Source organism: Anneissia japonica, unplaced genomic scaffold (assembly GCF_011630105.1).
Source record: "Anneissia japonica isolate Jap-2015-1 unplaced genomic scaffold, ASM1163010v1 scaffold284697_len431725_cov185, whole genome shotgun sequence".
Classification (NCBI taxonomy): Eukaryota; Metazoa; Echinodermata; class Crinoidea; order Comatulida; family Comatulidae; genus Anneissia; species Anneissia japonica.
Window position 1 is genome coordinate 272301 of NW_022717350.1, and position 26239 is coordinate 298539.

General features: G+C 35.7%; 4 protein-coding genes across 5 annotated transcripts in view; all 4 read right to left on the reverse strand.

Moving 5' to 3' along the window:
- The window catches only part of LOC117110204 (putative nucleotidyltransferase MAB21L1), a 3163-nt gene extending 2986 nt beyond the window's left edge, over positions 1-177 (reverse strand). The window contains exon 1 of the mRNA XM_033252832.1: positions 59-177. The gene's annotated coding sequence lies outside the window, so the exon portion shown is untranslated. The remainder of the gene's footprint in view (positions 1-58) is intronic.
- A 2075-nt stretch (positions 178-2252) lies between these two features.
- Positions 2253-8641, reverse strand: LOC117110183 (protein mab-21-like). 2 transcript variants are annotated; one of them, XM_033252796.1, is made up of 3 exons: positions 8055-8641; positions 4795-5840; positions 2253-3345 (listed from the first exon to the last, which is right to left on the reverse strand). In XM_033252796.1, exons 2-3 carry the CDS (start codon positions 5832-5834, stop codon positions 3042-3044), a joined length of 1344 nt encoding a protein of 447 aa, XP_033108687.1. In that variant the 5' UTR covers positions 5835-5840; positions 8055-8641; the 3' UTR covers positions 2253-3041. The 2 variants fall into 2 exon arrangements, with proteins under 2 accessions (XP_033108687.1, XP_033108686.1); XM_033252795.1 differs by lacking the exon at positions 8055-8641 and adding an exon at positions 6123-6416.
- Positions 8642-11883: 3242 nt separating this feature from the next.
- On the reverse strand, positions 11884-16847 carry LOC117110200 (cyclic GMP-AMP synthase-like). Its single transcript, XM_033252827.1, has 3 exons — positions 16546-16847; positions 13759-14804; positions 11884-12251 (listed from the first exon to the last, which is right to left on the reverse strand). Exons 1-3 carry the CDS (start codon positions 16612-16614, stop codon positions 12161-12163), a joined length of 1206 nt encoding a protein of 401 aa, XP_033108718.1. The 5' UTR covers positions 16615-16847; the 3' UTR covers positions 11884-12160.
- A 275-nt stretch (positions 16848-17122) lies between these two features.
- LOC117110199 (chitotriosidase-1-like) lies at positions 17123-25522 on the reverse strand. The gene is made up of 10 exons (XM_033252826.1): positions 25448-25522; positions 23867-23921; positions 23145-23350; positions 22456-22698; positions 21614-21738; positions 20440-20563; positions 19962-20144; positions 19125-19238; positions 17727-17952; positions 17123-17581 (listed from the first exon to the last, which is right to left on the reverse strand). Exons 2-10 carry the CDS (start codon positions 23910-23912, stop codon positions 17376-17378), a joined length of 1473 nt encoding a protein of 490 aa, XP_033108717.1. The 5' UTR covers positions 23913-23921; positions 25448-25522; the 3' UTR covers positions 17123-17375.
- Positions 25523-26239: the final 717 nt, after the last annotated feature.

Below are 26239 nucleotides of genomic sequence, written 5' to 3' on the forward strand. Positions count from 1 at the left end.
TATGGGGTGTGTGTGTGTGTTTGCGGTTGAAACATTTATACTGATACACAACACCTACCTACCTTTATGCCTTCCCTCAACTACAGACAATGTCCCGACGAATGATTAAACACGGCATGCACACGATCTATATTGCATTGCGTAAGCAAAATAATAAAGCAGGGAATTCCCTTATACACTCTAGAACATTCGGTTACTGTCATGCCTCCAATGAATGTTTATGACGTTTATCTATACAGTTTAATTTGTTATTTGACAGTGGACTACAGCATATGCCTATAAATAGAGTATTTTTGTATTTGTATTTTGTATTTGTTTATAGACCGTGACTCTCTTCCATTTTTTTCAAAATAGACCTACCTCTAAACACCCGGCACGGTGTAGGCCTATTTATTGTATTGCATAGGCAAAATATTTTAAATGGGAATTACCATAATATACATTCTAGAATATTCGATTAAATCTGGTATTTGACAGTAGAATATGGATCTAGACCACATTGCCGAAGCTTAATTGTTTGCCGAATATTGCAAGGGTAGATTCAGGGGGTGGGAGTGTTGGCGTCGTCAAAAATTTATAAAAAAATGGAATTAAAAAGACAATTATATTCAAATTTAAATTGAGAGTGTCATTTCCTCTTATCTAGAAGTTAATCATGCATTTTCTTACCATGGTGGGGCTCACTTGGTGTAGACACTCCATCTGTCCATCCATGGCCCCCTATATCAAATTTCTGGATCCCCCGCAGATCTTCCGAATCCCCATTCGTGAAATATCACACAAAATTTTAGTTTTAGACCCTATTATCTACAAAAACTATTACTGGGCCAATGATTATTAATACAATATGATTTCTCTGCTGCGCTCTTCTAACTTAACCGCAGCTCCATTTGTGTGAACGTTTCAGTCAGTTGTATAAGAGAAACTGCCTGGTGGTTAGAAAACATTATACATTATTATACCATGTCTCCGTGGTCTAATGCGTACGATACTTACCTCGTTACTTACGATCATCATTTTTTTTATTTACTCACCCACTTAACAATTTCTTAACAATTAGTAAATCTGGCAGAATAATTCCTTTATTTAAAACGTACCAACCGTCATAAATACTCATTTTTACCATATGCAATCTTCAACGAACTTTAAATACAGTAGATAATCTCATCATCAAGCTTATCTACTGTATTTCACTATACTACATTCCATGCCACATTCCTCTCCTGTACCTCACAATATAGTTCAACCTTGTTTTATTCCCATGTGTATATATTGTTATATTCATATTTAATATTATATCTGTCAATTTTTGTATTGTATATTGTAGTGATGTTTTCGATTTCTACTGTTTGTTATCAACTCAAGGAAAAAAATCTCGTATATATGTACTATGTATGAAGAAAATATATCTTGAATCTTGATTATTATTATTTTATTATATATATATATATATATGTATATAATATATATATATACATACATTATTATTATTGTTATGTATATATGTATATATATACATGTTATGAAAGAATGTTAATTTATTTAAATTAGTTCTTTGTTAATGTTTAGAGTTACACATTTCTGTAAAAATTAAAAAGCATATTACAGTATTCCTTTGTTAATGTGACCTTTACCTCCGATATTTCATCATTACGAATTAATTTAAATGTTTTGTTTAGTATTTCTATCATTGATGGAAAGCTCTACGTACCCCTCTATTTTAAATTCCTGGATCCACCACTGCAGAACACAAACTAGGAATATCACTTTTTGGCGGTAAAGGATTATCTAACTTTAAGTATTTATCCAATAGGCATACGGCTCTTGATCCCCGACCTGCCCGTCATGTTTACCAAACCACTGCTGCTGCGAATCTCTTGTTGTTTTTACCCACGACGGTGAAGGTAGAATAGGATAGTCGTCGAAATGCTTTAGCATATTGGGTCAACGTTCGGCAAAGTGGCGTTTAGCAAACTGTGTTTCGTGATTTTTGAGGATCCTGTCACTGAATGACGACCATGTTTCTTCAGAAGATGGTATTACAACACAGTAACAGTTACTGGTTTCGGCAAATTCGACACGGCAATCTGGCATTCGGTAAACTGGTCGGACACGGAAAGGATTGGCAATTGGCCTGCTCCCGATAATGCCTTTGGCAGCGGCCTGCTTTAATGCTGTCAGTACCCTCATTTTAGATTATTAATTAGAACGTTTTGTGAAGGCCAATTAATACGACCAAAAAAACTGTCAAATTAACATTTAATCATATATTTATTTTTCAGACAAATATCAACTACCAAAATATGTATAGGCTCTACAGGCCTAATACAAAAATAGTATTCCTAGTACACGCTGAATGCCTGGTTATTAGCCCAGGCCTATCAAGAGGCTTTCTAAATAACTCAATATTAATATAGTATATAATGTACATACACCACGTCACGCCAATTACAAAACATCAGTAACAATCATACACCATGTATGTATGTAATTTTTGTACCGCGACATTTTTTTTGGATACAAAACGCTACAATTACAATTACAAATTAATAAATTAAAAACTAATATATCTAAATATTTGGTTAGGTCATCTGCATAAACAGCAGAAGGTTCCGGGTTCGAATCCCGGTGGTTGGGGGCAACCTATTTTACACTCGCAGATCAATCTTTAGAACTAACGTTCAACATTTTTTATTACAGCATTACCGCAAGAGGGCTTCGATATGCACCATGATTTATAAATAATAATAATAATAATAATAATAATAATAATAATAATAATAATAATAATAATAATAATAATAATAATAATAATAATAATAATAATGTCATCTTATAAGGCGCACGTATTTATCTATTGGTAGAGTGCTCACAGCGCCGTTTTCCACCTGCAGAGTGTACACGTAGCGGTTTTTTTTCTGATTTCTTATTTTGAATTAATTTTAATTATTTATTTATAGGCATACATTTACATTTATATGTAAATATACACATATATATAGTATTTAGAAATAATATATTTCATTAATCGCCTCGTAATTTCAAAACATTGTAAGGTATGTTATAAATTCGGTGACTATTTCCACCATTCCACCCCGCAGTCTCCCAAGCAGATAAATTGTACTCCCCTGTTGGATGCCATAGTCTTCCAATGTTTGACCATCTTCTAGGGGTGTGCTTTGAAATGTCAATCGCTGTTGGTCTATAGGCATACCTTCCTTTTTTGATATCTCGACTTTTAGTTGTCTCACAGTAGTAGATCTCTGCATGTTACGGTAATTAATGGTTTTACCATCTGTATTGACTACAAAAATGTCAAAGTTTGAATTAGGCTCCATAAAACCACTGAAAAGAGAATATAAATAAATAACAGTTGAAGTTTAATTATATTCTACACTTTAATTTACAAACAATGGATAATAATGTACTGTAACATTATCATTGCATAACGTTACCTTAATGAATAATGTGAATCCTTCTTTGGCGTTTACTACTGTTTATTGTTTTTAAATACATTTATAGTCCAATATTTACAGAGCCCTTAGCTACTTCCCCTGATATTTATATATTTTCGAGGCGTTCGATGCCTCGATGTTTTGATTTTCAGATCAAAAGTAACTTGAAGCTGGTTTTAAGTGAGTTTATTCGAAAATGTTATCTATACGCATGCGCAATTGAGAATCTCATGATGAAAATTTAACTGCGTTCCAGTAAAAAATATAATCCAATGAAACAGAAACCCTGACAAATTAGCATTTTGAGCGCTTTATAAGTGCCTTTCTATTTTCTTTAAATTTGTATTCGGTGTTTGTTAGGGACCTAAATTTGTAACTTTTTGTGTCCTTTACATCCTGTGGGCCTACAGATGACATTTAATTGTTCATAATGGATTTGTGAATATTCTATTTAAATTTTCATTTATTTAGGTGTTGCAGGGACCTGATGAAACAACATTTTTATGTCCTTTGCATATATGTAGGCCTACAGATACAAGTTGTTATCATGGATCAATCCATCACTGTATTATAACCTCCAACAAATTTCGTACCGGTTATTAAAAATCAACGGTTAGAAGAGCTGGCAAAAGCTTATATCTCAGTAGGCCTATATAACATTGAACGTGTAATCACCGTAGCTGATCATTCCAACAATTTCATACCATAGCTATTAAAAATCAACTTTCAGAAGAGCAGACAAATATAAAATTAAATGCATACTATTTATTTAGCAATAATTAGGAGCAATTTTGTGAAATAATAGGTTGGACCTTTTAGAATTTGGGTGGAGAGGGGTGCGTCCGCACCCCCTGCACCCCCTGCCTACGGGCCTGAAAAATCAATAGTTCGAATTGTTTCTACTTTTTGCGAAGCGAAAAAATGCGCAACCAATCAGAGCTCAGGAAGCGAGCCGACGGTTTCGATTCGAGCGAATTAATTCTCCTAGTGTAAAACCGACTTTCCCATGAGTTTAAAGGTTCTAAAATCGATTAAATAAGCCTCTCATAATATTCATTACAATGCTTGAGCTTTGACAACATTCTCCCGTGCACCTCCATCAGAGATTCGCTTCTGGAAACCAAAATGACCTGGCCTCAGGTTTCGCTTGCGTGCCCCATTTTCGATCGACAACTTTGACCCTCTCGTTGCTAAAATTCTAGCGCGCGCGACTATTACACCACTCCCTGCTAATTTTAGACGCAGAAGCCGGCCGGTACTCTCAAGTACAGTAATAAAGTAGTATATTCTGGTGTGTCTAAAACAGGCTTAGATTATAATTTTATAGACTGTCGCTCACCTTTCACATCGGAAACTTTCATGTAGCAGATGATTGATAATGCTCTCATCGCTTCGCATAACCCTTCTCAACCAGCCGAGAATGTTCTTCAGTGAGTCAGTATCATATCGGTCAAACAGATTCACTGATCTGCAAAAGAAGTTTGGCATGTTACGATTTTCAAGGAACTCCATCAATGTATTCACTAGATCCCTGAATCTGTCGGCCAAGTCGTTCTGATGCCATCTAAGATGAGGCCGATCGTTGTTGAGATACAGCAAGCAAGTCTTCAGGTGATATGACGACAACATTCCAAGTTGCGATACTCCTCTCTTCTTTTGGATTGTCTTAAGGATTTTTAAGCAATCTCGACGGCATTCATTCATCTCATCCATTTGAGTGATTATTGCCTTCTCTTGCTCGGAGAAACTCTCTCTCCACATACGATCATACACGTTACTTTTGGTATTTCTTAACGAATTAGGAGGGCTTTTGGCGACAAAACTTCGACCGTTCAGCTGCAAACAAGGAACAATGTCGATGGACAATTCTTTGCCGTAATCGTAGACGACATGTAGAGTGATGGCTGGGCCAGTAGGTCTGAGGTTGATACTAAAATTTCTACCGCTCATGCTGTTGACGGCTCTTTGGACCACCGACTGCATGTTCTGCCGTACTTTTGCTGGAATTAATCCACCTTGCTCGGTAAAATTATCACACGTTGTAACAGTTGATCCGTGCTGCTTTGTGATCATATAATAACCTGACGTTCCCTGTTGACTTGAAGTAGCGATTATCCAGTCATGGTTGTTTAAGTTAAGAGGAACCAAAAGGTCGAACTCATCTGCCTTTATCACCTTCAACCCCTCATATGAGCTCCCCTGATGGAAGATTTGTCTAAAATTGTATGGTGATCCACTGTTGTATTGTTGAAATTTTTGCTTGATATCTTGCACGATTGCTTTGGCTCGAGTTTGCTCATCAGGTGGAATGTCTACATACTTTATTCTGTACTGCCTTAGCTCACTGAGCAGCAGCGACTGATTTCGGGCTTCACACATGTTGCGCTGCAGAGAAAGAAATTATTATTTATTATTAGTAGTATTATCATCATTAAAAATGATAATATTACTATTATTATTAGCAAATCATATTTTTATCATTTTCATTATATCATCATTATCATGTAACTACAATTATAGGCTAAATGCTATTCTTATTAATATTAGGCCTACCATATCTCATCACAATAAATGTATTGCTATGTTGTATCAAAACACATTAAAACCGTTGGTTATTACAAAATTAATCACAATTTTATATCATAAAAGGTACACAGAAATACGTACTGTAAATATCAAATAATCCTGAAATCATGCTCAGTGAGTTCAACGAGGAGAAGGGCCTGTTTATACTTGCAAAGATAACGATAACGATAAAAATCTAAAAAGCAATTGTTCATATAGAAAATATAAGAAATAAAAGAAGGTTTTACACTAGGACGATGCGATAATCGTGGTAAAAATATAACATCGTTGTTACTACTACGATTTTATCTTTTTCTATGATTATGACGTCATTTGAATCGATTTGTCAAAATATTTTGTTATACACGATAAATCGTTATCGAATCGTCCTAGTGTAAAAAGGTCTCTTATTTCTTTTATTTTCTATGTGAACAATTGTTTTTTTGCTTTTTATCAGGCAACCTAGGACATAGACTGGATCCTAGTCCCTGAACCTTATCCTAATCAGTGAAAATATTAAAAATAATCAATTTTTAATCAATGCAAGTATAAGGGCCAGGCTTTTTATACCTTGTTTCGCGAACTTATTTTGTCAAAAGAACGCCAGAGGAGGGCGGAAAGAATATAGAAATAAAAATTTTGTTTTTTTTTAAATTTAGCAATAGTTTTGCCAAAAACATCCAGATTGAGGAGAAAGTACGCATATAATTTTATTGGTGGATGTAAACAGTGTAGTAATGGGATGGTTAATTTCTTTAAATTTATATAATTAGGAAGAAATATACATATCGTAGAGATGTCAAAGCACAGGCGGGCGTAATAAAATTAAAGAAAACCTCTTATTTTATTCCTAAATTACTTTACTTATTTTTTTTGTGGTGGCGCGCGCTTGCGTTAATTGGCCAAAAATAAAATTTTATTTTTATTCGAAATCATCATTATTGGCGGGCGTCAGGTTCACTAAACAAGGTATAAAAGATCTTCCCTATGTGGGGAGGATTTAAAGGAACCTTCACGTTGCCCTCCCTGCAAGTAACCCTAACACCTGTGAAACTAATGCTTCATACTAGACTTGCCACAAGTTTCTAAATTTATTTTCCTAGTATTAGCTAATTTTGGAGAGCGCTACCAGTGTCGGTATGTCGAGAAACTGTTATGTCGTTGAATTTGGATGCGAATTAGAAACCCAAAAAAAAAAATAATAATAATATGGAACGCCAACCAAATAAAAAATACGGAACGCCATTGGTGCCAAAATCGATTTTTTTTTCATGCTTTTTCACTGATTAATACAAAGCTAAAGGACTGCAAATTTGTAAATCAAGAGAAGAGGGGGTGGCGCCAGAATTTGCCCGACGGGGGAGGGGTCCGACGAGGGGACAGAAAAACATGATAATATAGGGGTTTCAAATGATCATTTTATCGATTTTAGAGTCTCAGCGAATTGTGGTTTTTCTCCCTGACGGTGGAGGGGGAAACTCTCCCCGACGGGGGAGGGGCCTGCCCTCCGGCCTCCGCGCTGGTTTTAATCTATATTTAACTGGTTTTTTACATTAAAAAATACAAGTTGGAGGTTGAAATAAAAAGCCAACATATGCCTACACATTTCATATTTTCATTATTATTATAATTACGACACAGGTTCGGTATACCCTAAACTAACAAATAGGCATATTAAACAAAATACTGTTTACCTTTATATGCAGGATCACAATAATATATAAAAAACGTTAAAAAATTCGCTCCGAAAGCTGTTTCTTTTCAGGTTCTGGCTACATTGAAATGAGCAAGCACGGAATGAAATTGCGAATTTTGGCCTATTATTCTCGGGATTTTCCAGTCAGGATGCATGATGGGATATTTTGCCCCAGAAGTGACTTCCTCCAGCGCGGCACCCTGCATCAAAGAATATAGATCTATATACTTTGCCTGCACTGTCAAAATTATTGTCGGGGAGACTCGTTTGGTACCGGTATACCCTAAACAAACAGATAGGCCTGGGCATATATAAACAAAATACTGTGAAATTGTTACCTTATATGCAGGATCAAAATAATGTATTATATATAAAACCGTGAAAAAGTCGCTCCCAAAACTGTTTCTTTTAGGTTCTGGCTACATTGAACTCGAAAGAAATTGCGAATGTTGGCCTATTATAAAGAGGTCTCTCGGGAATTTCCAGTCAGGATGCATGATGGCATAATAGGTCCATGATGGCATGATTTGCCCCGGAAGTGACTTTCTCTAGCGTGGCACCCTGTTGTTAACATTAATGAAATCTTATCAATCATTTACAGATAGAAGGCCTTAAATAGGAAATCCTGAAATTGGTCACAATTGAATACACAGGGCTACACTCTTTGCAAAGGAACACTTCAGTGAAAATATTAATATTTGCCTAGATCGTTAATGTTACATTCATTAACCAGTAGCGTACGATGCGTCTGTGTCGTTATTTGTTGTAGTTGTAAAACACTGTATATAGGTCTACAGTGTGTGGTTGTATATGTGGGCGGGGTGTAGGTGTGAGTATGTGTGTGTAATCTCAATGACATGACATCATGATAATGGCACATGGGCCTTTCTGGAGTGTCAATCATACTTAACAACGGACCAATCAGAACAGAACCACGAATACGTACGCGCACATCTTGCAAGTACACGTAACTGCTTAAAATGCTTTGATACACTAGGGAGCTTTCGATTGCACGACGACGGTAGGGCGTAGAACGTAATGACGTCACTAAAAGTCACCTGCGCATGCGATAACGTTAAGGTCACCTCGTCGAGTAGATTCTGGGACGCAATTTGGCCAAATCTACGTATGCAGCGAAGAGCGAACGTAGGACGCCAGGTAGGACGGTCACGCATGAGTGATTCCGTTCTAGCGTCGCGTCGTCGTACAAATCGAAAGTTAGTAGAATGGTCCATTCATCAGTAGTGTAGCTACGGTATGTTTATGTAGGTACGGGGTATGTTTTTGTAGTGTAAGTGTGTATCTATTTATGTATATTTAAACTTTCTTTGTATTTTTCCTTGCGAAATATAAAGCGTTTGTATAAAGTGCCTTTTCCAAGACCACAAGCGAAATGCAAAGAAAAGGTTCGAACCCCCAACCTCGAGATCGGCATGCAACCGATGCGCCAACCGCTTCCACTTTCAATGTATGAGGCAACCAGTTATATCAAGAATTGATATTTGAGACTTTTTAATTATCATGTACATGTATTAAGTTTTGAATAAATTTGTTATCTATTCACTAAGCTTCACAATGAATGCAAGGCATTCTTGTATTATGTTTGTCTTGTGTATTACGTTTTGTTAGAGATTTCAATTTATGAGTAAAAGAGTGATATTTGCTTTTGGCAGTTCATGTCTTATGTGCTGAAATACAGTACGTCAATAAAGATATTAAATGTATTTTTCCATGCAAAATACCCAAAAAATTATAAAAATCATTATTGAAATTAACTTGGTCATTTTGAGGTAACATAAAAATTATCAAATTTAACAAAGAAATCTGTGTATTTAAAACATGTTTAGCCACAATCTACAGCAAAAAAATGACAAACACTTCCAGTCACAGAAATGTTTTATTATTTATATTATTATTTATCCAGTATAAAAAAATCAGGATACACATTTTTTTTAATTAAAAATGTCTATGCTAGATAATAATTTTTATGTTACTACAATATGAGCAAATTAATTTAAAATGCTCATTTTATCGATTTAAGAGTCTACTAATATATAGAAAAATATACATTTTTTTTCTCAGCGAATTTGGTTTTCCTCCCTGACGGGGGAGGGGGCCTGCCCTCCGGCCTCCGCGCTGGTGCCACCCCTGCGTGAGAAGAAGATTTAATCTATTTAACTGTTTTTTTACATTAAAAATTACAAGTTGGTGGTTGAATAAAAAAAGTCAACATACACATTTCATATTTTCATTATTATTATAATTAGGACCCACGTTCGGTATACCCTAAACAAACTGATAGGCATATCAAACAAAATGCTGTTTACCTTTATATGCAGGATCACAACAATATATAAAAATCGTGAAAAATTCGCTCCGAAAGCCGTTTGTTTTCAGGTTCTGCCTACATTGAAATGAGCACGGAATGAAATTGCGAATTTTGGCCTATTAAAAATAGGTCTTATGCGTTCTCGGAAATTTCTAGTCAGGATGCATGATGGGATATTTTGCCCCGGAAGTGACTTCCTCCAGCGTGGGACCGTGCACCAAAGAATATAGATCCATTATTTGCCTTCACTGTCAAAATTAATGAAATCTTATCGATCGTTTACATGATGGATATGAAGGCCTTAAATGGGAAATTCTGAAGTTGGTCACAACCAATGCCGTAGCCAGCTATTGGGACAGTTGGGATAGTCCAACACACTTTTTCTAATGAGTCCACATTTTTAAAATGGGTCCAAATTATGCAATTTTATGCATAAAATCAGTGGCGTAGAAAAGTATTTTTCATTGGTGGGGGGGGGATGATTGAAAATTCTTGGAATTGACATAAAATTACTGATGTCGTTCACACCCTTCAGTGTGAAAATGTGGCTTGCTTTGCAAGCACATCTAATATCTAAGGAAAGGAAAGCTTAGATTGGTACCAGATAAAATAATTTTGTTATCAACATTAATACATTATGCTAATTTTCATCTTTGTAAGCGCATAAGACATTGCAAATTATTTCTGTGACAGTCTTTTGAAGTGTGTAAAGCTCCATTTTATCCCATACAGTCAAAATATTGGGGGGATGATACAATGGACCATCCCCCCTTGTCAAATATTGGGGGATATATCTCCCATCCCCCCCCCCCGGGATCTACGCCTATGCATAAAATGAATCCACTTTTTGATAAAATGGGTCCAGATTTCTTATATTTAGCCTAAAATGTGTAAAATTTTAAGAAAATTGGTCCAGATTTTTCATATTTTTGCGTAAAATGGGTTAACTTTTAAGAAAACGGGACCACATTATTTAAATTTACGCGTAAGGGTCCACCCTGATACTGTCCCGCATTGTTTGAAAATCCTGGCTACGGCATTGGTCGAAATTGAATACACAGGGCTACATTTTTTGCAAAGGAACACTTCAGTGAAAATTCAAATTTGCCTAGATCGTTTAATGTTACATTCATTAACGATCTAGGTACGATGCGTCTGTGTCGTTATTTGTTGTAGTTGTAACACTGTATATAGGCATACAGTAGGCCTATGTGGTTGTATGTGGGCGGGCTGTATGTGTGTGTGTGTGTGTGTAATCTCAATGACATGACATCATGATGATCAGCGCTTGCAAATCCTGTGGCAGTAGGCTATTAATGGTTCTTAAACTCACTTTTTTGCATTTACTAGATGTTTTTAAGTTACACAAGTTATGTATCTCTTTATTTATGTTTGATCTCTATTATGATAAATTGCCTCAAGATTTAAATGAATATTTTACACTTATCACGCATCCACATGAAACTAGAAAAATCAAAGGGAAATCTATATCAGCCGAAAGCAGCCACTACAACTGGACAATTTTCAATTAAATACCAATGCACATTCGTTAAATTAAACACAGAAACATGCATTCAAAACCAAATTCAGAGAATTAAAATAATAATAAAAAGTTTTTACTTCGATTTCCATTTCGATTTTTCTCTGGCACGCTTTTACCTTATTATTACTATTATTAATAATATTATTCAAGCGTTTGTGTTTGATAATAAAGAAAGAAGAGAGTGAGAAGAGAGACGTATCATTCATTTCACAGATCAATTTACAGATCAATTTACAGATAATAATGAGAATGAATATACATATATGAGAATCCATATACACATTAATGAAGACAATAACGCAGGATAAGGTTGGCTTTATTCATCCAAAAGAAAAAAGGGAATCAAGAAGGGAAATTAAAAATAGCTTGCTACGATCTGAATATATAATTTCTACATGAATAGTTAAGCATTTATTATTCAAACCATTTATGGTACGAGGTTGTACCATATGTACCGTAGTATAAGCTATTATGGTTGAATAACAACATTGTGGTTTGACATCTACTTTGCATTGCAACTCTCATCATTATCTTTCAAAGTGTTGATCCTTCACTTGGCTGTTGTGACCGTATCAATTCACTGAACACATTCCGCCCTCTGTTTCTGTACTAGTGCTTGCGCAAGAAGAGGCTGGAACATCTGAAGTCGGCGTCACAATACCACTGAAAATAGAAAATGTTATATAACATAACAGTTTAAATTGATTATATTCTACACTTAAAATTATAAACAATTGACAATAAATGTAGTTCAGTATACATTATTCAACAAATAGCAATGACATAAAGTATAATTAAAAAAACAACAACAACAAAACAAAAAACAACAAAGTGTGAAAATAAATATACATTGCTTACATTGTATATATATATATATATGTATATATATATAGTTAAAATTTGATAAACAATGTATATATATATGTATATATATATTGTTTATCAAATTCTGATTAATACACGTAATTAAGATTATCACTGCATAACGTTACTTTACTGAATCGTGTGAATCTGTTCTTCTTTGGTGTTTACTACTGTTTTTTCATTACATTTTCCTAGTCCAAGTGTTATCTTTAGCTTACTTTCCCATGATATATCTCGACATTTTCCAGACTTTGGATGCAAAGTTTCGGTTGTCAGATCAAAAGTTACATGAAGTCAATTGAGAAACTCATGATGAAAATTAAACTGCGCATGCATATTGAGAATTTTTACCCATGCATGTACAATTGAGAATCTCATGATGAAAATTAAACTGCGCATGCGTATAGGCGAAAAGTTTTAATTTGTGCGGAAGTGGAAAATGGCTTTTAAGGCCTGTACATGCTTACAACGATAAGGATAAAAAGCTAAAAAGCAGTTGTTCATATAGAAAATAAAAGAAATAACAGATTTTACACTAGGACTTCATTGAAAAACGATAAAATCGTTGTTACTACTACGATTTTATCGTTTTTCCATGATTAGGGCCCCCCCCCCATATGACGTCATTTGAATTGATTTGTCAAAATATTTTGTTATCGTATACACGATAAATCGTTATCGAATCGTCCTAGTGTGAAAACTGTTATTTCTTTCATTTTCTATATGAACAATTACTTTTTAGCTTTTTATCATTATCGTTATCGTTGCAAGTATAAACAGGCCTTTACACTAAGCAAATTTATTTGCGAGAATCGAAAGCGTCGGTTCACGCGGCGCATTCACATTTGTATAAGTGTTTATCGCTTCAGCAAAATTAGTAGTTCGAAAAAACGCGGAACCAATCAGAGTTCAAGCACGGGACCAACTGCGAATGAATTCACCTAGTATAAAACCGGCTTTAAATATAGAGGCCCATGACATTTTTAAAGATTTAAAAACCGATGAAATAAACCTCTTATAATACTGATATTCATTTCAATGCCGGAGCTTTGGCAACATTCTCCCATGCACCTCTACCAGACTGGAAACCATAATGCATGGACACTGGCCGATTACACTAGTTTCCGCTTGCGTGCCCCCATTTTTGGTGCAGGATTTTGGCTCTCTCGTCTCGCATATGCTAGCATTACACCACTCGCTGCTAAATTATGACGCAAAAGCCGACCGGTATATTCTCAAGTAATCAAGTAGTAGGCCTATATTATGGGGTAGGCTTAGATTATAATTTTTATAGACTGTCGCTCACCTTTCAGACCGGTAACTTTCATGTAGCAGTTGATTGATTATGCTCTCATCGCTTCGTATAGCCCTTCTCAACCAGCCGAGAATGTTCTTCAGTGAGTCAGTATCATATCTGTCAAACAGATTCACTGATCTGCAAAAGAAGCTTGGCATGTTACGATTTTCAAGGAACTCCATCAATTTATTCACCAGATCCTTAAACCTGTCGGCCAAGTCGTTCTGATGCCATCTAAGATGTGGCCGATCGTTGTTAAGATGCAACAAGCAAGTCTTCAGGTGATATGACGACAACATTCCAAGTTGCGATACGCCTCTCTTCTTTTGGATTGTCTTAAGGATTTTTAAGCAATCTCGACGGCATTCATTCATCCCATCTATTTGAGTGATTATTGCCTTCTCTTGCTCTGAGAAACTCTCTCTCCACATACGATCATACACGTTACTTTTGGTATTTCTTAACGAATTAGGAGGGCTTTTGGCGACAAAACTTCGACCGTTCAGCTGCAAACAAGGAACAATGTCGATGGACAATTCTTTGCCGTGATCGTAGACGACATGTAGAGTGATGGCTGGGCCAGTAGGCCTGAGGTTGATACTAAAATTTCTATCACTCATGCTGTTGACGGCTCTTTGGACCACCGACTGCATGTTCTGCCGTACTTTTGCTGGAATTAATCCACCTTGCTCGGTAAAATTATCACACGTTGTAACAGTTGATCCGTGCTGCTTTGTGATCATATAATAACCTGAGGTTCCCTGTTGACTTGAAGTAGCGATTATCCAGTCATGGTTGTTTAAGTTAAGAGGAACCAAAAGGTCGAACTCATCTGCCTTTATCACCTTCAACCCCTCATATGAGCTCCCCTGATGGAAGATTTGTCTAAAATTGTATGGTGATCCACTGTTGTATTGTTGAAATTTTTGCTTGATATCTTGCACGATTGCTTTGGCTCGAGTTTGCTCATCATGTGGAATGTCTACATTCTTTATTCTGTACTGCCTGAGCTCACTGAGCAGCGGCGACTGATTTCGGGCTTCACACATGTTGCGCTGCAGAGAAAGAAATTATTATTTATTATTATTGTTATCATCATTAAAAATGATAATACTGTATTACTATTATTATTAGCAAATCATATTTTTATCATTTTCATTATATCATCATTATCATGTAACTATAATTATAGGCTAAATGCTATTCTTATTAATATTAGGCCTACCATATCACATCACAATAAATCTATTGCTATATTGTATAAAAACACATTAAAACCGTTGGTTATTACAAAGTTAATCACAATTTTATATCATAAAAGGTACACAGAAATACGTACTGTTAATATCAAATAATCCTGAAATCATGCTCAGTGAGTTCAACGAGGAGTAAGGCCTGTTTATACTTTCAAGGATAACGATAACGATAAAAATCTAAAAAGGAATTGTTCATATAGAAAATACAAGACATAAAAGAAGTTTTTACATTAAGACCATGCGATAATCATGGAAAAAATATAACATCGTTGTTACTACTACGATTTTATCGTTTTTCCATGATTATGATGTCTTTGATTTGATTTGTCAAAATATTTTGTTATCGAATACACGATAAATCGTTATCGAATTGTCCTAGTGTAAAAGGTCTCTTATTTCTTTTATTTTCTACAGTATATGAACAATTGTTTTTTAGCTACAGGTATTGCTTTTTAACTTACAGGAAGTCGGGAAATTGCCAATTTATGGATGCATGATCAGGAAACCTAGTACATAGACTGGATCTTAGTCCCTAAACCTTGTCTTAATCAGTGAAAATATTAAAAAACAATCGATTTTGGCACATAGGGCCTATCGTAGTTTTGGAGATGTCAAGGCAGCGGCGGGCGTAATAAAATTAAAGAAAACTGTTTAGTGTATTTTATTTTAAAATTACAATTTTTTCGGCGGCGCTTGCGTTAATTGGTCAAAAATAACATTTTATTTTTATTCGAAATCATCATTATTGGCGGGCGTCAGGTTCACTAAACAAGGTATAAAAGATCTCCCCTATATGGGGAGGATTTAAAGGAACCTTCACGTTGCCCTCCCTGCAAGTAACCCTAACACCTGTGAAACTAATGCTTTATACTAGACTTGCCACAAGTCCCTAAATTTATTTTTCTAATATTAGCTAATTTTGGAGAGCGCTACCAGTGTCGGTTATGTCAAGAAACTTGTTATGTTGTTGAATGTTGATGCGAATTAGAAACGAAAAAAAAAAAAATAATAATAATAATATGGAACGCCAACCAAATAATTGGTGCCAAAATCGATTTTTTTTTTACATGCTTTTTTTACACTGATTAATACAAAGCTTAAGGATTGCAATTGTAAATCAAGAGAAGAGGAGTGGTGCCAGGGTGCCCGACAGGGGAGAGGTCCGACGTCCCCGACGAGGGGACAAAAGACATGATAATTTAGGTGTTTCAAATGCTCATTTTATCTATTTTAGCGTCTACTAATATGTAGAAAGATATAAATTCTTTTTTTCTTAGCGAATTGTGGTTTTTCTCCCTGACGGAGGGGGGGGGGGAGGGGGAGGGGGGCCTGCCCTCCGGCCTCCGCGCTGGTGCCACCCTGCGTGAGAAGAAGATTTAATCTATATTTAACTGGTTTTTTACATTAAAAATTACAAGTTGGTGGTTGAAATAAAAAAGTCAACATACACATTTCATATTTTCATTATTATTATAATTATGACACACGTTCGGTATACCCTAAACAAACAAATAGGCATATTAAACAAAATACTGTTTACCTTTATATGCAGGATCACAATAATATACAAAAACGTGAAAAATTCGCTCCGAAAGCTGTTTCTTTTCATGCTCTGGCTACATTGAAATGAGCACGGAATAAAATGGCGAATTTTGGCCTATTAGGTCTCATGTGCGTTCTCGGGAATTTCCAGTCAGGATGCATGATGGGATATTTTTCCCCGGAAGTGACTTCCTCCAGCGTGGGACCCTGCACCAAAGAATATAGAGCTATATTCTTTGCCTGCACTGTCAACATTATTGTCGGGGAGGCTGGACCCCTTCTGTCGGGGAATTGATGGCGCCGCCCCTGTCATTTTGTAGGACCTTAGCTGCAATATCCAAGGGGGTGGGGCTGAGTAGATAGGTTCATTCATCAGTAGGGTAGGTAACTTACAGACGGGGTAAGTGTGTATTTATTTATTTATGTATATTTAAACTTTTTTTTATTTTTCCTTGTGAAATATGAAGCATGAAGTCTTCAGTAGCTTTCATTTCACAAATCAATTTATAGAAACTATAATAATCAAATCCATGAGAATCCCTATTATAAATATTAATGAAGACAATAACGCAGGGTACTGTATGGCCGGTAAACTTTATTCATCAAAAACGAAAAGGGAAAAACGAATGGAAATTAAAAATAGCTCGCTACTATCTCAATATTTCCAAGATATCAAATGCCCAAGAAATATAAAGCATATCATGAATGCTATATATGAAAATTTAATTTTATAAGTGTTACATGCATATTTTTTAACTGATGAATTTAAATTATTTATTATATTTATAATGGTCAAGCATGGTCAAGTAAAGGCACTCAGTATTTAAATTAGGCACATCCTGGGACATTAGCTGGCCAATCACATGCATTGTTAGCAGGGTTGAAAACAGTCCCGCTTGGGCAAGTTTGGTGCCAAGTATTGCCGCCTGCGCATTGATAGTACTTGGAACAGTCCGCTGGGTCGGCGTACGTGCCGTCGGCTTTTCCTTTACAGGTAAATATACCTCCATCACCTCCGCCATTGTCGCCACCACCTGTGAAAATTAAGCATTAATATTAATTTGTTGATTTATAGATTATTATTTGCAATAGGATAACTGGACCCTGAAATCATGTTAGAAGATGGGGAAAAGTACAACAGGCAGAGAGAGAACTCGGACAATATAGCGGCCTACTCACTGTTTTTAGTTGTTGGTACTGGTTTTTGAGTCACGATTGGTTTATTTGTAGGCTTTGGTGGTGAATATGTTGGCAATGGGCCTGGACTGTTTCCATCGTCTAAAGCAGCCTTTATCTGATTCATTAGTGGGTACTTTCCAGCCCCGCATACCGAACCCGAGAAATCATCAAGATCGAGAGCCCATACAATCACACCACCGTATCCTTCTTTCTTGAGCCAATCCAGCTGAGGAAATTAAAATAGATATACGATTGATTGATTGATTGATTGATTGATTGATTGATTGATTGATTGATTGATTGATTGATTGAATAATTGATTGACTAGTGGTTGGTTGGTTAGTTGATTGATTGATTGATTGACTGACTGAAGAACAAGTAATTTGTATTTTTTATGTATTAGTTAAATAATTTGATATCAGTGGTTAGTGTTGAAAACTATAAACACTATACTACTGGTATTTGTAGTCATAAAAAAGTTTGTGGAGGTAGAACGAAGGACAATCATTCGTGTTCGTGAATATAAAACAAATAAACATATCTCTCAACTAATGCTTCGAACCTAGTAAATTTATGACCATGATATCACTGTCAAGTGCGATAAAAATTGTTTCGGTCGGGAAAAACTGTCACTGCAACGAAGCGCACGCGGCAGATCCGATCGTTTTGAATGACGATCAGCTTAAACTAATAATCAGTAGAGGGTGCTGTCGTGGTCAAGCGCTCACACAGAACGCAGTGGCGTATCTGAGAGTCTTGAATGAGGGTACTGAAGATTGAGGGTGGGCGAAGACGAAGTGGCGACGTGATGGTCAGTTGAGTGGCCCTAATTCGCAAAATAAGGTGATTTTAGGTGATTTTAACTACTTGACCGTGCTTTGGGGTAGGGGGCGACTGGGTAGTTTTTGGAGGGGCGTGTACCCCTCTTCCGCGCACCCCCTAGATACACCACCGGCAGAACGGAGATGGATTCGTCAGCCAAAGAACCGACCGTCGTTCTATTGGGGAGGTTAACAAACCAAACACGATTCATCATTGAGTGCAATTTCCGTTATTGCTTCAAGAAATAAAAAAAAACAAGGTATCTTTATTTCAGAAAATCAAAATATCATCGCAGCACAAAGCTGAATTGAGAAAAAATGTACAAATAGTCGTCAAAAAAAAAACTATAAAAATAAAATTCGTATAATCATTTATCTCACAGAAAACTCAGAAAAATATCAATGCACTTTGGATTATAATAGATAATAAAAATCTTTTAACAAAGAAAAAACGTGCATATCAGACAGACATTTAAAATGTATTGTAAAAGAATTATTAAAATTTACATTGTATTATAAATTAATTAGTCGGAAAAAAAAAACAGAAAGAAAAAAAGTAATCAGTCGATCAGCATACCTTGATCTTGTAGCTTGAAGGATCGTCATAGCCAACCCATTGGTTACCACTGTATAAATAAGGGGCTTGGATTTCATTGTCAAATACACGTGTTTCTCCACTCATTGCGCAAGCCTATAAAAAAAAGTGACATTTTTAAAGATTGTCTAAACTATAGAATTTCATGTGACAAAAAAAATGTTATGTGCCCATATATGTTTACGTTGACGTCATATCACATCAAATTGTATCAACAAATTTAACGTGTTCAACTCTATGTTCCACCATGTGACGCTTTTTGATGAAATTTGATAGTGTAGACAAAGCTTCAAATTAAACTGTCGCCTTGATAAAAGGAAATTACAAGAGCTTCTCTGTACTGTCTCCTTTACAATATTTTAGAAATCATTATATAGAAGAAATGTGAAAAAAAAAGCAAATAGTAAAAAAATGGTTTAGAGATAGCAAATGCCTACTGTTTTCTTTTTTATATTATGACTAATAAGCCTAGTCTTTTTTTTAAACCTTTTTTAATCATGACTACCAATCTTTATTTGCGAGCTTTATAACTAGCAAGTATAGGCCTATGAATAATTACCCTTATAACTAGTGGACGAATGGTGAGAAACCGATAGGCCTACACGATAATTGAGTATGGTTTAAAATTGTGTTCAGTGGTCCTATATACTTCAAATAATTCGAGGACCAATTAAGTTTGTTTTCTGCGATTTGCTACGATATTGGTCTAAGGCAGCAATCAACGATGGCAATCAAAACAACAATAGAAATTCAATTAGATTGAATTGGTAGGCCTATAACTACAATATACCGGTATACTCTTTAAAGTTTATACTTGACCTCGTAATATGAAATAAATCCCTTCTCCCTTGTGTACGTTCCAGCAGTGCCTGCTCCGCTTACTGGAGCCCCAATACCGTTACTAGAGGAGCTCAGGGTGAAGGAGCGGCCATAGGTTCCAAGACCAATCATCAGCTTGTCCTTAGGACAACCTTCGGCAACCCATTTTTCAGCAGCCCAAACCTAAAAGCAATTTTATTTCGACGATAAAAACATTCCACTTAATATTCATGGAGGATTTAACTGATTATGAGCTTCTTTATATAATGAAAATGTTTTACGGTCTGACCATAGAGAAAGAATGAATGAATAATAATAATATACACTATTTACAACATGCAAATAATGTAATATTTTACCAAAATGGCTGCATAGGGACGTCGGCCCTGCTTTTATATACGAGAATGAGTGATGTTTCAATTTGATTTTGACAAAGCGTTCACAACCTGAGGAGAACTCAGTTTACATAGGCACCTACCATGGTGAGCTTCTTATCGTCGTCGTTCGAACCCTTAGGTGCATAGAGGGCGCTGTGATGGCCAGTTACTGTCTCCCAAGAACCATGAAGATCATACGACATCAAACCAATCCAATCAAATTCCCTAGAATATCACGACAATCCCAATATTAACATTAAATCATTTCGTCATGAACTTTATGATCAACTCGGAACTTCACGTTGAATTGTCATATAATAATCATAATATCACTTGGTTCGATGATAATTTATCTCTTATGCAAATTCGCTAAAAATGTTCACAGCAAATCCTAAATAAATCAGCGTGTCTTAGTAGACAGTAAAATAGGCCTAAATGAAAATAAATTAATAGAATACAGAAATATTTAAAATTGGATATGTATCTGTCTCTTATACTAAGAGACAGTATATATATGTCAACACCCGTTTGTGTTATATTAGATTTTCTAATGATTTATTCAATAGAGCAATAACAACCCAAACAAAGTAAAGTTCCACTTATATAGCGCATACGGTGGTAATGCTTAGCTTCTATGATCTTCACAAAAAAACAAAAAAAAGTATTAAAAAAATGTTTGAAAGTCATGATAATCTGAAACAACAAAACGCAAAATGAAGTTCGCCCTCCCATTCGAGACCACCTTTGGGGACCTAAAAATGTTGGGTGGTCTCTAGGTTCGCTCTGGAGTACATCGTTTTTCTTCCTCTTTTTTCCCCATCTCACTTTCATTGTCACATTCCCGTTCAATTGACCCCGCCCTACTTATGCCTGAACTTATCATTTCCACATTAAGCCTTTGAACACCCTTTTTTCATTTCCCCCGGAATCCGCTCTTCTGAATCCGCTCTTCTGAATCCCTTGTAAATTATTACGAATGTTTAGTATATCGGCTTAATGTATGTTTGCTTTTGTGTTATGCAATTGTTACGGATATTGGCCCTTGATGGCATTTGTAGCTTTGAATTAAATTAAAATTGAAATTGAAATTAGTTGGTTTGCATTGTGTTAAAAGGTTAAATATTGCTATTTGGTCCTTACAAAAAGTGGTTCCCAAATTAGTGGGGTCTCAGAATTAGAGGGGTTTCGAATTGGAGAATGCACAGTATAACAAGTTACACATTGCCCTTCCACATATTACAAAATACATTGGTAATTATTAACTTGTCTACTTACTTGGCAATCTTAGCGATTTCATATCCGTTATCGATATTTGATTCACCTGCAGCTACAGCCGCTGACAGAAGCAACTTGGATTTGCCAGCTGGTGGAATTTCAGCATCATAAGCTGCACGAAGCTCCTGCCAATCAATCAATCAATCAATCAATCAATCAATCAATCAATCAATCAATCAATCAATCAATCAATCGATCGATCGATCGATCGATCGATCGATCGATCAATCAATCAATCAATCAATCAATCAATCAATCAATCAATCAACCAATCAATCAATCAATCAATCAATCAATCAATCAATCAGTCATTCAGTCAAAGTCAGTCAACCAAACCAATTTAATCATAATTATTATTATTATTCATTCATTCATTCAACCAGTCAGTCAGTCAGTCAGGCAGTCAGTCAATTAAACCAATTTAGATATATAAATCCATGTTTTAATAACACAATCAAACAAGCAAGCATCCAATCAACGATCAATTAATCAATAGACGAAATAATCAATTAATTAACCAACTAGCAAATCAATCAACAAATCATTCATTTTATCAATAAAGTAATCGCTTAGGCAAGAAAACATTACTGCTCATAACCTAGTAATAATATATAGTTTTAGAAGATTTGAAAAACGAAATCCTGGTTCTAAAATCTAATCAAATAAACAATCAATAACTAATCAATCAATAATGCAATCAACCAATTAATCCATCAACCAGCAAATCAATCAGCCAATCAATCAATCAATTAAGTAATCGCTTAAGAAAGACAAAAGTACTACTCATAACGTAGTATATTTTAGACGTTTTCAAAATGAAATCCTGGTTCTTAAAATCTCACCTGGACTAACAATGTGAAACGTTGTTTATCTTCTGGAGGGCTCCCCCTTGCGCCTGGATATTCCCAATCTAAATCCAAGCCATCGAAGTTATGCTTTCGCAAGAAAGTAATGGAAGTTGAGATGAAGTGAGCTCGGTTGCTTTTTGTTGCCACCATCGCTGTAAAGTCAGCTGAACCCATATTCCAACCGCCAATCGCAATCGTAACTTTGAGGTCCGTGTTAACATCCTTCCAATTTGTAGTCTACAGATAATAAACATTTTTAACAGTAAAACAAGTGCTGCTGGTGGTGGTGGTGTTGTCGTTAGTGGTAGTTAGTGGTAATGGTGGCGGTGGTGGTGGTTTTGGTTGTCGTTGATGACTTGATGAGGATTGTAGGTGGTGGTTGGTGGTGATAGGGGGTGGTGGTATTTGGTGGTGGTTGGTGATGTTTGTTGGTATTGTGGTAGTTGGTGGGGTTGGTTGTCTTTAGCGTTCGTCAATTTTACAAATGGAGGTAACAGACCACATCAGTCCCACCATGGTTGGTCTACGAAGGCACGAACGTTGATGTTGATGTCTATCACTTCTGGATGACCGGAAATGGTACCCTGAGTCTGAAATTTTGAATTTATTTTCCTCCATTTAAATATTAGCGGAGGCCGTCTCGGGAACCTATTCATAATTTTATAGACAGTTAAAGTGTGTACCTTTTCATACATGCCGACTGACCAATCAGTAGACTCGTCATTCCATTCAAATGGTGCTATTTCGTTATTAACCATTTTGGCAAACGCATACACAATGTGGGTACACAGGTGGGGGTCAATGTTTTCAGGTGTATATTTGGCAAATTCATTGCGGTACTGAGCCCAGTTGGTGTAGTAACAAATGCGTTTGTAACCTTCAGTAATTTCTGTAGACAATGAATACAATTCATAAAATCAGTAAACATGGATCCCAGTAATTTATTCAGAGTAAACAATTAAGTTGGAGAAAGACATTGACTAACAATAGAATTATAGATAAATATTATTTGATTATTCTTTACGATAGTACACTCTAAATGCAAAAAGAGTGAAAATAGAGTGAAAGAGTGCATACAGGGACCAAGAAAATCATCTTTGGGAAGATCATCTTGGGGAAATTCCCCTTTACTGGCCATACATTTATGCCAAGGACGTTTTTTTTTTTTTTTTTTGTCTTCAAACGATAATTCTAAGACAGATGAAATATTACTGGTTATTTGACTAAAAATCCCGTGATAGAATACTATAGGCAGGGCGATGTAAAAAGAAACAATTATTTTTTACATCTCTCTACTATAGGTATAGCTTAAATAAAACAAAAGCGTCCACTAACAAACTAATTTTCGTTATAAGACAGAACCACGTACCATGCATCAAAGTGTTCTAGTCTATCATAGTCTTACCTGAAAAGCTCACGCACAAAATTGCAACTAAGATTAATGCCCTCATTTTTGTAGACTGCAAAAGAAAAATAGAGCTGGCAATATATTCATACTGTTAGAACCTCCCAAATTTTAGTGATCACCTCAGCCCCACCATGGCTATGGCGCAGCATTATGGCTCTAACGTCTCTAGGTGGCCGGAAAACATTCAGACCAATTGTTCTCCCGATATTCTTTTTAATTTTCAAAAATGTAGGGGAAGATAATTCTGTTGTCTGAAAAAATGCACTTAAGACGTATTCAATTATACTAAGAATTTAAAAATAAAGCAAAAAGAGAAGTATTGGCCCAGATTTTTCGTGGAATGAGATGGTAGTATATTATATCTATGATATTTTTTTTCTTTTTTTGACGTAGGAGATTATTTTACTTGGGATACAATTAGGTTTGCTATGGTTAAAGACAAGATCAGATATGGATTTAATTTAAATCACATAACATGTAATTAACTGTAATTATAATTACAATTTAGTAAGGTCTTATAGGCCTATTGCAGTAAACCTACGTATGAATTTCAACTAGCAGGGGCGGATCCAGAGGGGAGGGGCCGAAAGGGGGCCGAAAGTGGGGCCGATCAAGATAATACCATGATAATACTACCGTAGGGGTCCGTGGGCATGCCCCCGCTATTGTGTTCTAGACGCCCGAAAATAACCTCTGATTCTTTTTGAGCCGATCCATTTTTTTTCCTCTTTCTTTCTTTCTTTATTTTTTTATTCTATTTTTTACCTTCCAAAAAAACAGGGGGTGGGGGGGGGGTGGAGCCCACCCACATCCGCTCTTGCTTAGCAGTGGCGTAACGCCAGTGTTGGAGGCCCTGCGGCTTTGTGAATCTGAGGGCCCTTGCGAACGCTATCGCAGCACTGAGCACAAGGAACTGGCAAGGATTTAGGGTGCGAAGTTGCTGGTCCCCAGAGACATTTTCAGGATATTGAAGGTCCTAATATTTGAAGGTCCTAATATTTGATTTCATTTCATAGAGATTGTATATTAAAAAATACTATAATACAACATTAAACGAAATACAAAGACAGATTCAACATTTTATAGGCCTCCAAAGACTTTGACATATCAAAAACACAGTGAATGTAAAAAAAACAAAACAAAACAAAACAAAACACAGCGAGGCGGATTCGGCGGCACCATTCTCCCGATTTCTTCCGTCCAGAGACCGTTATCTTTACAGTACAGACAAAAGTGTTGCATATTTTACCTTTATGTATTTTCGAAAGTAAATACAAGTGAAAAAACAATGATGCGTTTGAAAGCCGAAGCTTCCAATTTTCAGTCCAGAAAGTTACTGAAAATAGAAGGGATACCTATGAATTTGTGTATTATGAGATCCTTTGAAATCAAGTAAATATACTAACATATGATTAAACTAGAAAAAAATCAATTAAGTACTGGTGTGTTCAAAATATTTTTTTATATATCCTAATAAGGTCCAATATAAACACTTCCATTATGCCCTAACACCACACTAGACTATTAGAAACTAAAGAAAAACATGTTTTAAATGAACGGTAAATAAGGTTTTCTTACCTATGTTCAGCACGGTCGCAATTGCTGAAATTGTTATTTGAATTTGTTTCTTGTAACCTTATATACATTTTGAAGTTGTGTTTACGTAAACTTATCAAGCGGCATATGTTGTTATCATTCTAGTGTTGTGAGAAAACCACCGTAACTTACCGTATGTTTGAATCTATCTGTCAATTAAACATATTATTTTCCTTGGCCACTCCAAAAAAAGCATCTACTCGCCAGGTAATTATTAACAGGATTAAAGCGTCTTGTAAGGGAATGGGTTAATTTGGTATTTCTGTGCTTTTCTAGCGTTGAAACCGGGAACCAGATACAGGATTTCCAGTTTGGTCTCCAATTATAATAAGATAAAAGACATGTAATTAGAGGGAGGTATGTATTTAAAAGCGAAATTTATTTTTAGAATTACTTTAAAATTAATCGTAGTTAAAATTTTAATTTTCATACGCCTTATCTTTTCATCGCTTTTAAGATGTCTTCTAAGCCTCTCTGAAGGATTGGGGGGGGGGGGTCCCCATAGCCCCCCCCCCCCGTAGTACCACTGATTAATCCTATTATTACTAGGTCATTTGAAGTATGCCTTCTGATTCTAACCACGTGTTTCTTGAGAACGTGTTATTAGACCTATACTGTAATCAACATTAACAAAAAAGCTGTAATAATAATAATAATACAGCTGTAATACGTGCAGTTAGTACCAAGGTGCTGGAGCCCGTTTATCATATCGAACGAATGATAAAAAATTCGATGCAGGCGATCAGATGAGAATTTATATAATTGTTTTTTCCC

What these genes read in the sequence shown, in the direction of transcription:
- LOC117110183 (XM_033252796.1), bottom strand. Translation starts at nt 5,834, where the DNA reads ATGTGTGAAGCCCGAAATCAGTCGCTGCTGCTCAGTGAGCTAAGGCAG. An exon ending in GAAAGTTTCCGATGTGAAAG is followed by an intron (nt 3,346 to 4,794) that starts GTGAGCGACAGT and finishes TTCTCTTTTCAG; the next exon opens with TGGTTTTATGGAGCCTAATT.
- LOC117110200 (XM_033252827.1), bottom strand. Translation starts at nt 16,614, where the DNA reads ATGAAAAGAAACAGCTTTCGGAGCGAATTTTTCACGTTTTTGTATATT. An exon ending in TTGTGATCCTGCATATAAAG is followed by an intron (nt 14,805 to 16,545) that starts GTAAACAGTATT and finishes CTTTCTCTGCAG; the next exon opens with CGCAACATGTGTGAAGCCCG. An exon ending in GAAAGTTACCGGTCTGAAAG is followed by an intron (nt 12,252 to 13,758) that starts GTGAGCGACAGT and finishes TTCTATTTTCAG; the next exon opens with TGGTATTGTGACGCCGACTT.
- LOC117110199 (XM_033252826.1), bottom strand. Translation starts at nt 23,912, where the DNA reads ATGAGGGCATTAATCTTAGTTGCAATTTTGTGCGTGAGCTTTTCAG. An exon ending in GAAATCGCTAAGATTGCCAA is followed by an intron (nt 20,564 to 21,613) that starts GTAAGTAGACAA and finishes GTGATATTCTAG; the next exon opens with GGAATTTGATTGGATTGGTT. An exon ending in GATTTATTTCATATTACGAG is followed by an intron (nt 19,239 to 19,961) that starts GTCAAGTATAAA and finishes TTTTTTTTATAG; the next exon opens with GCTTGCGCAATGAGTGGAGA.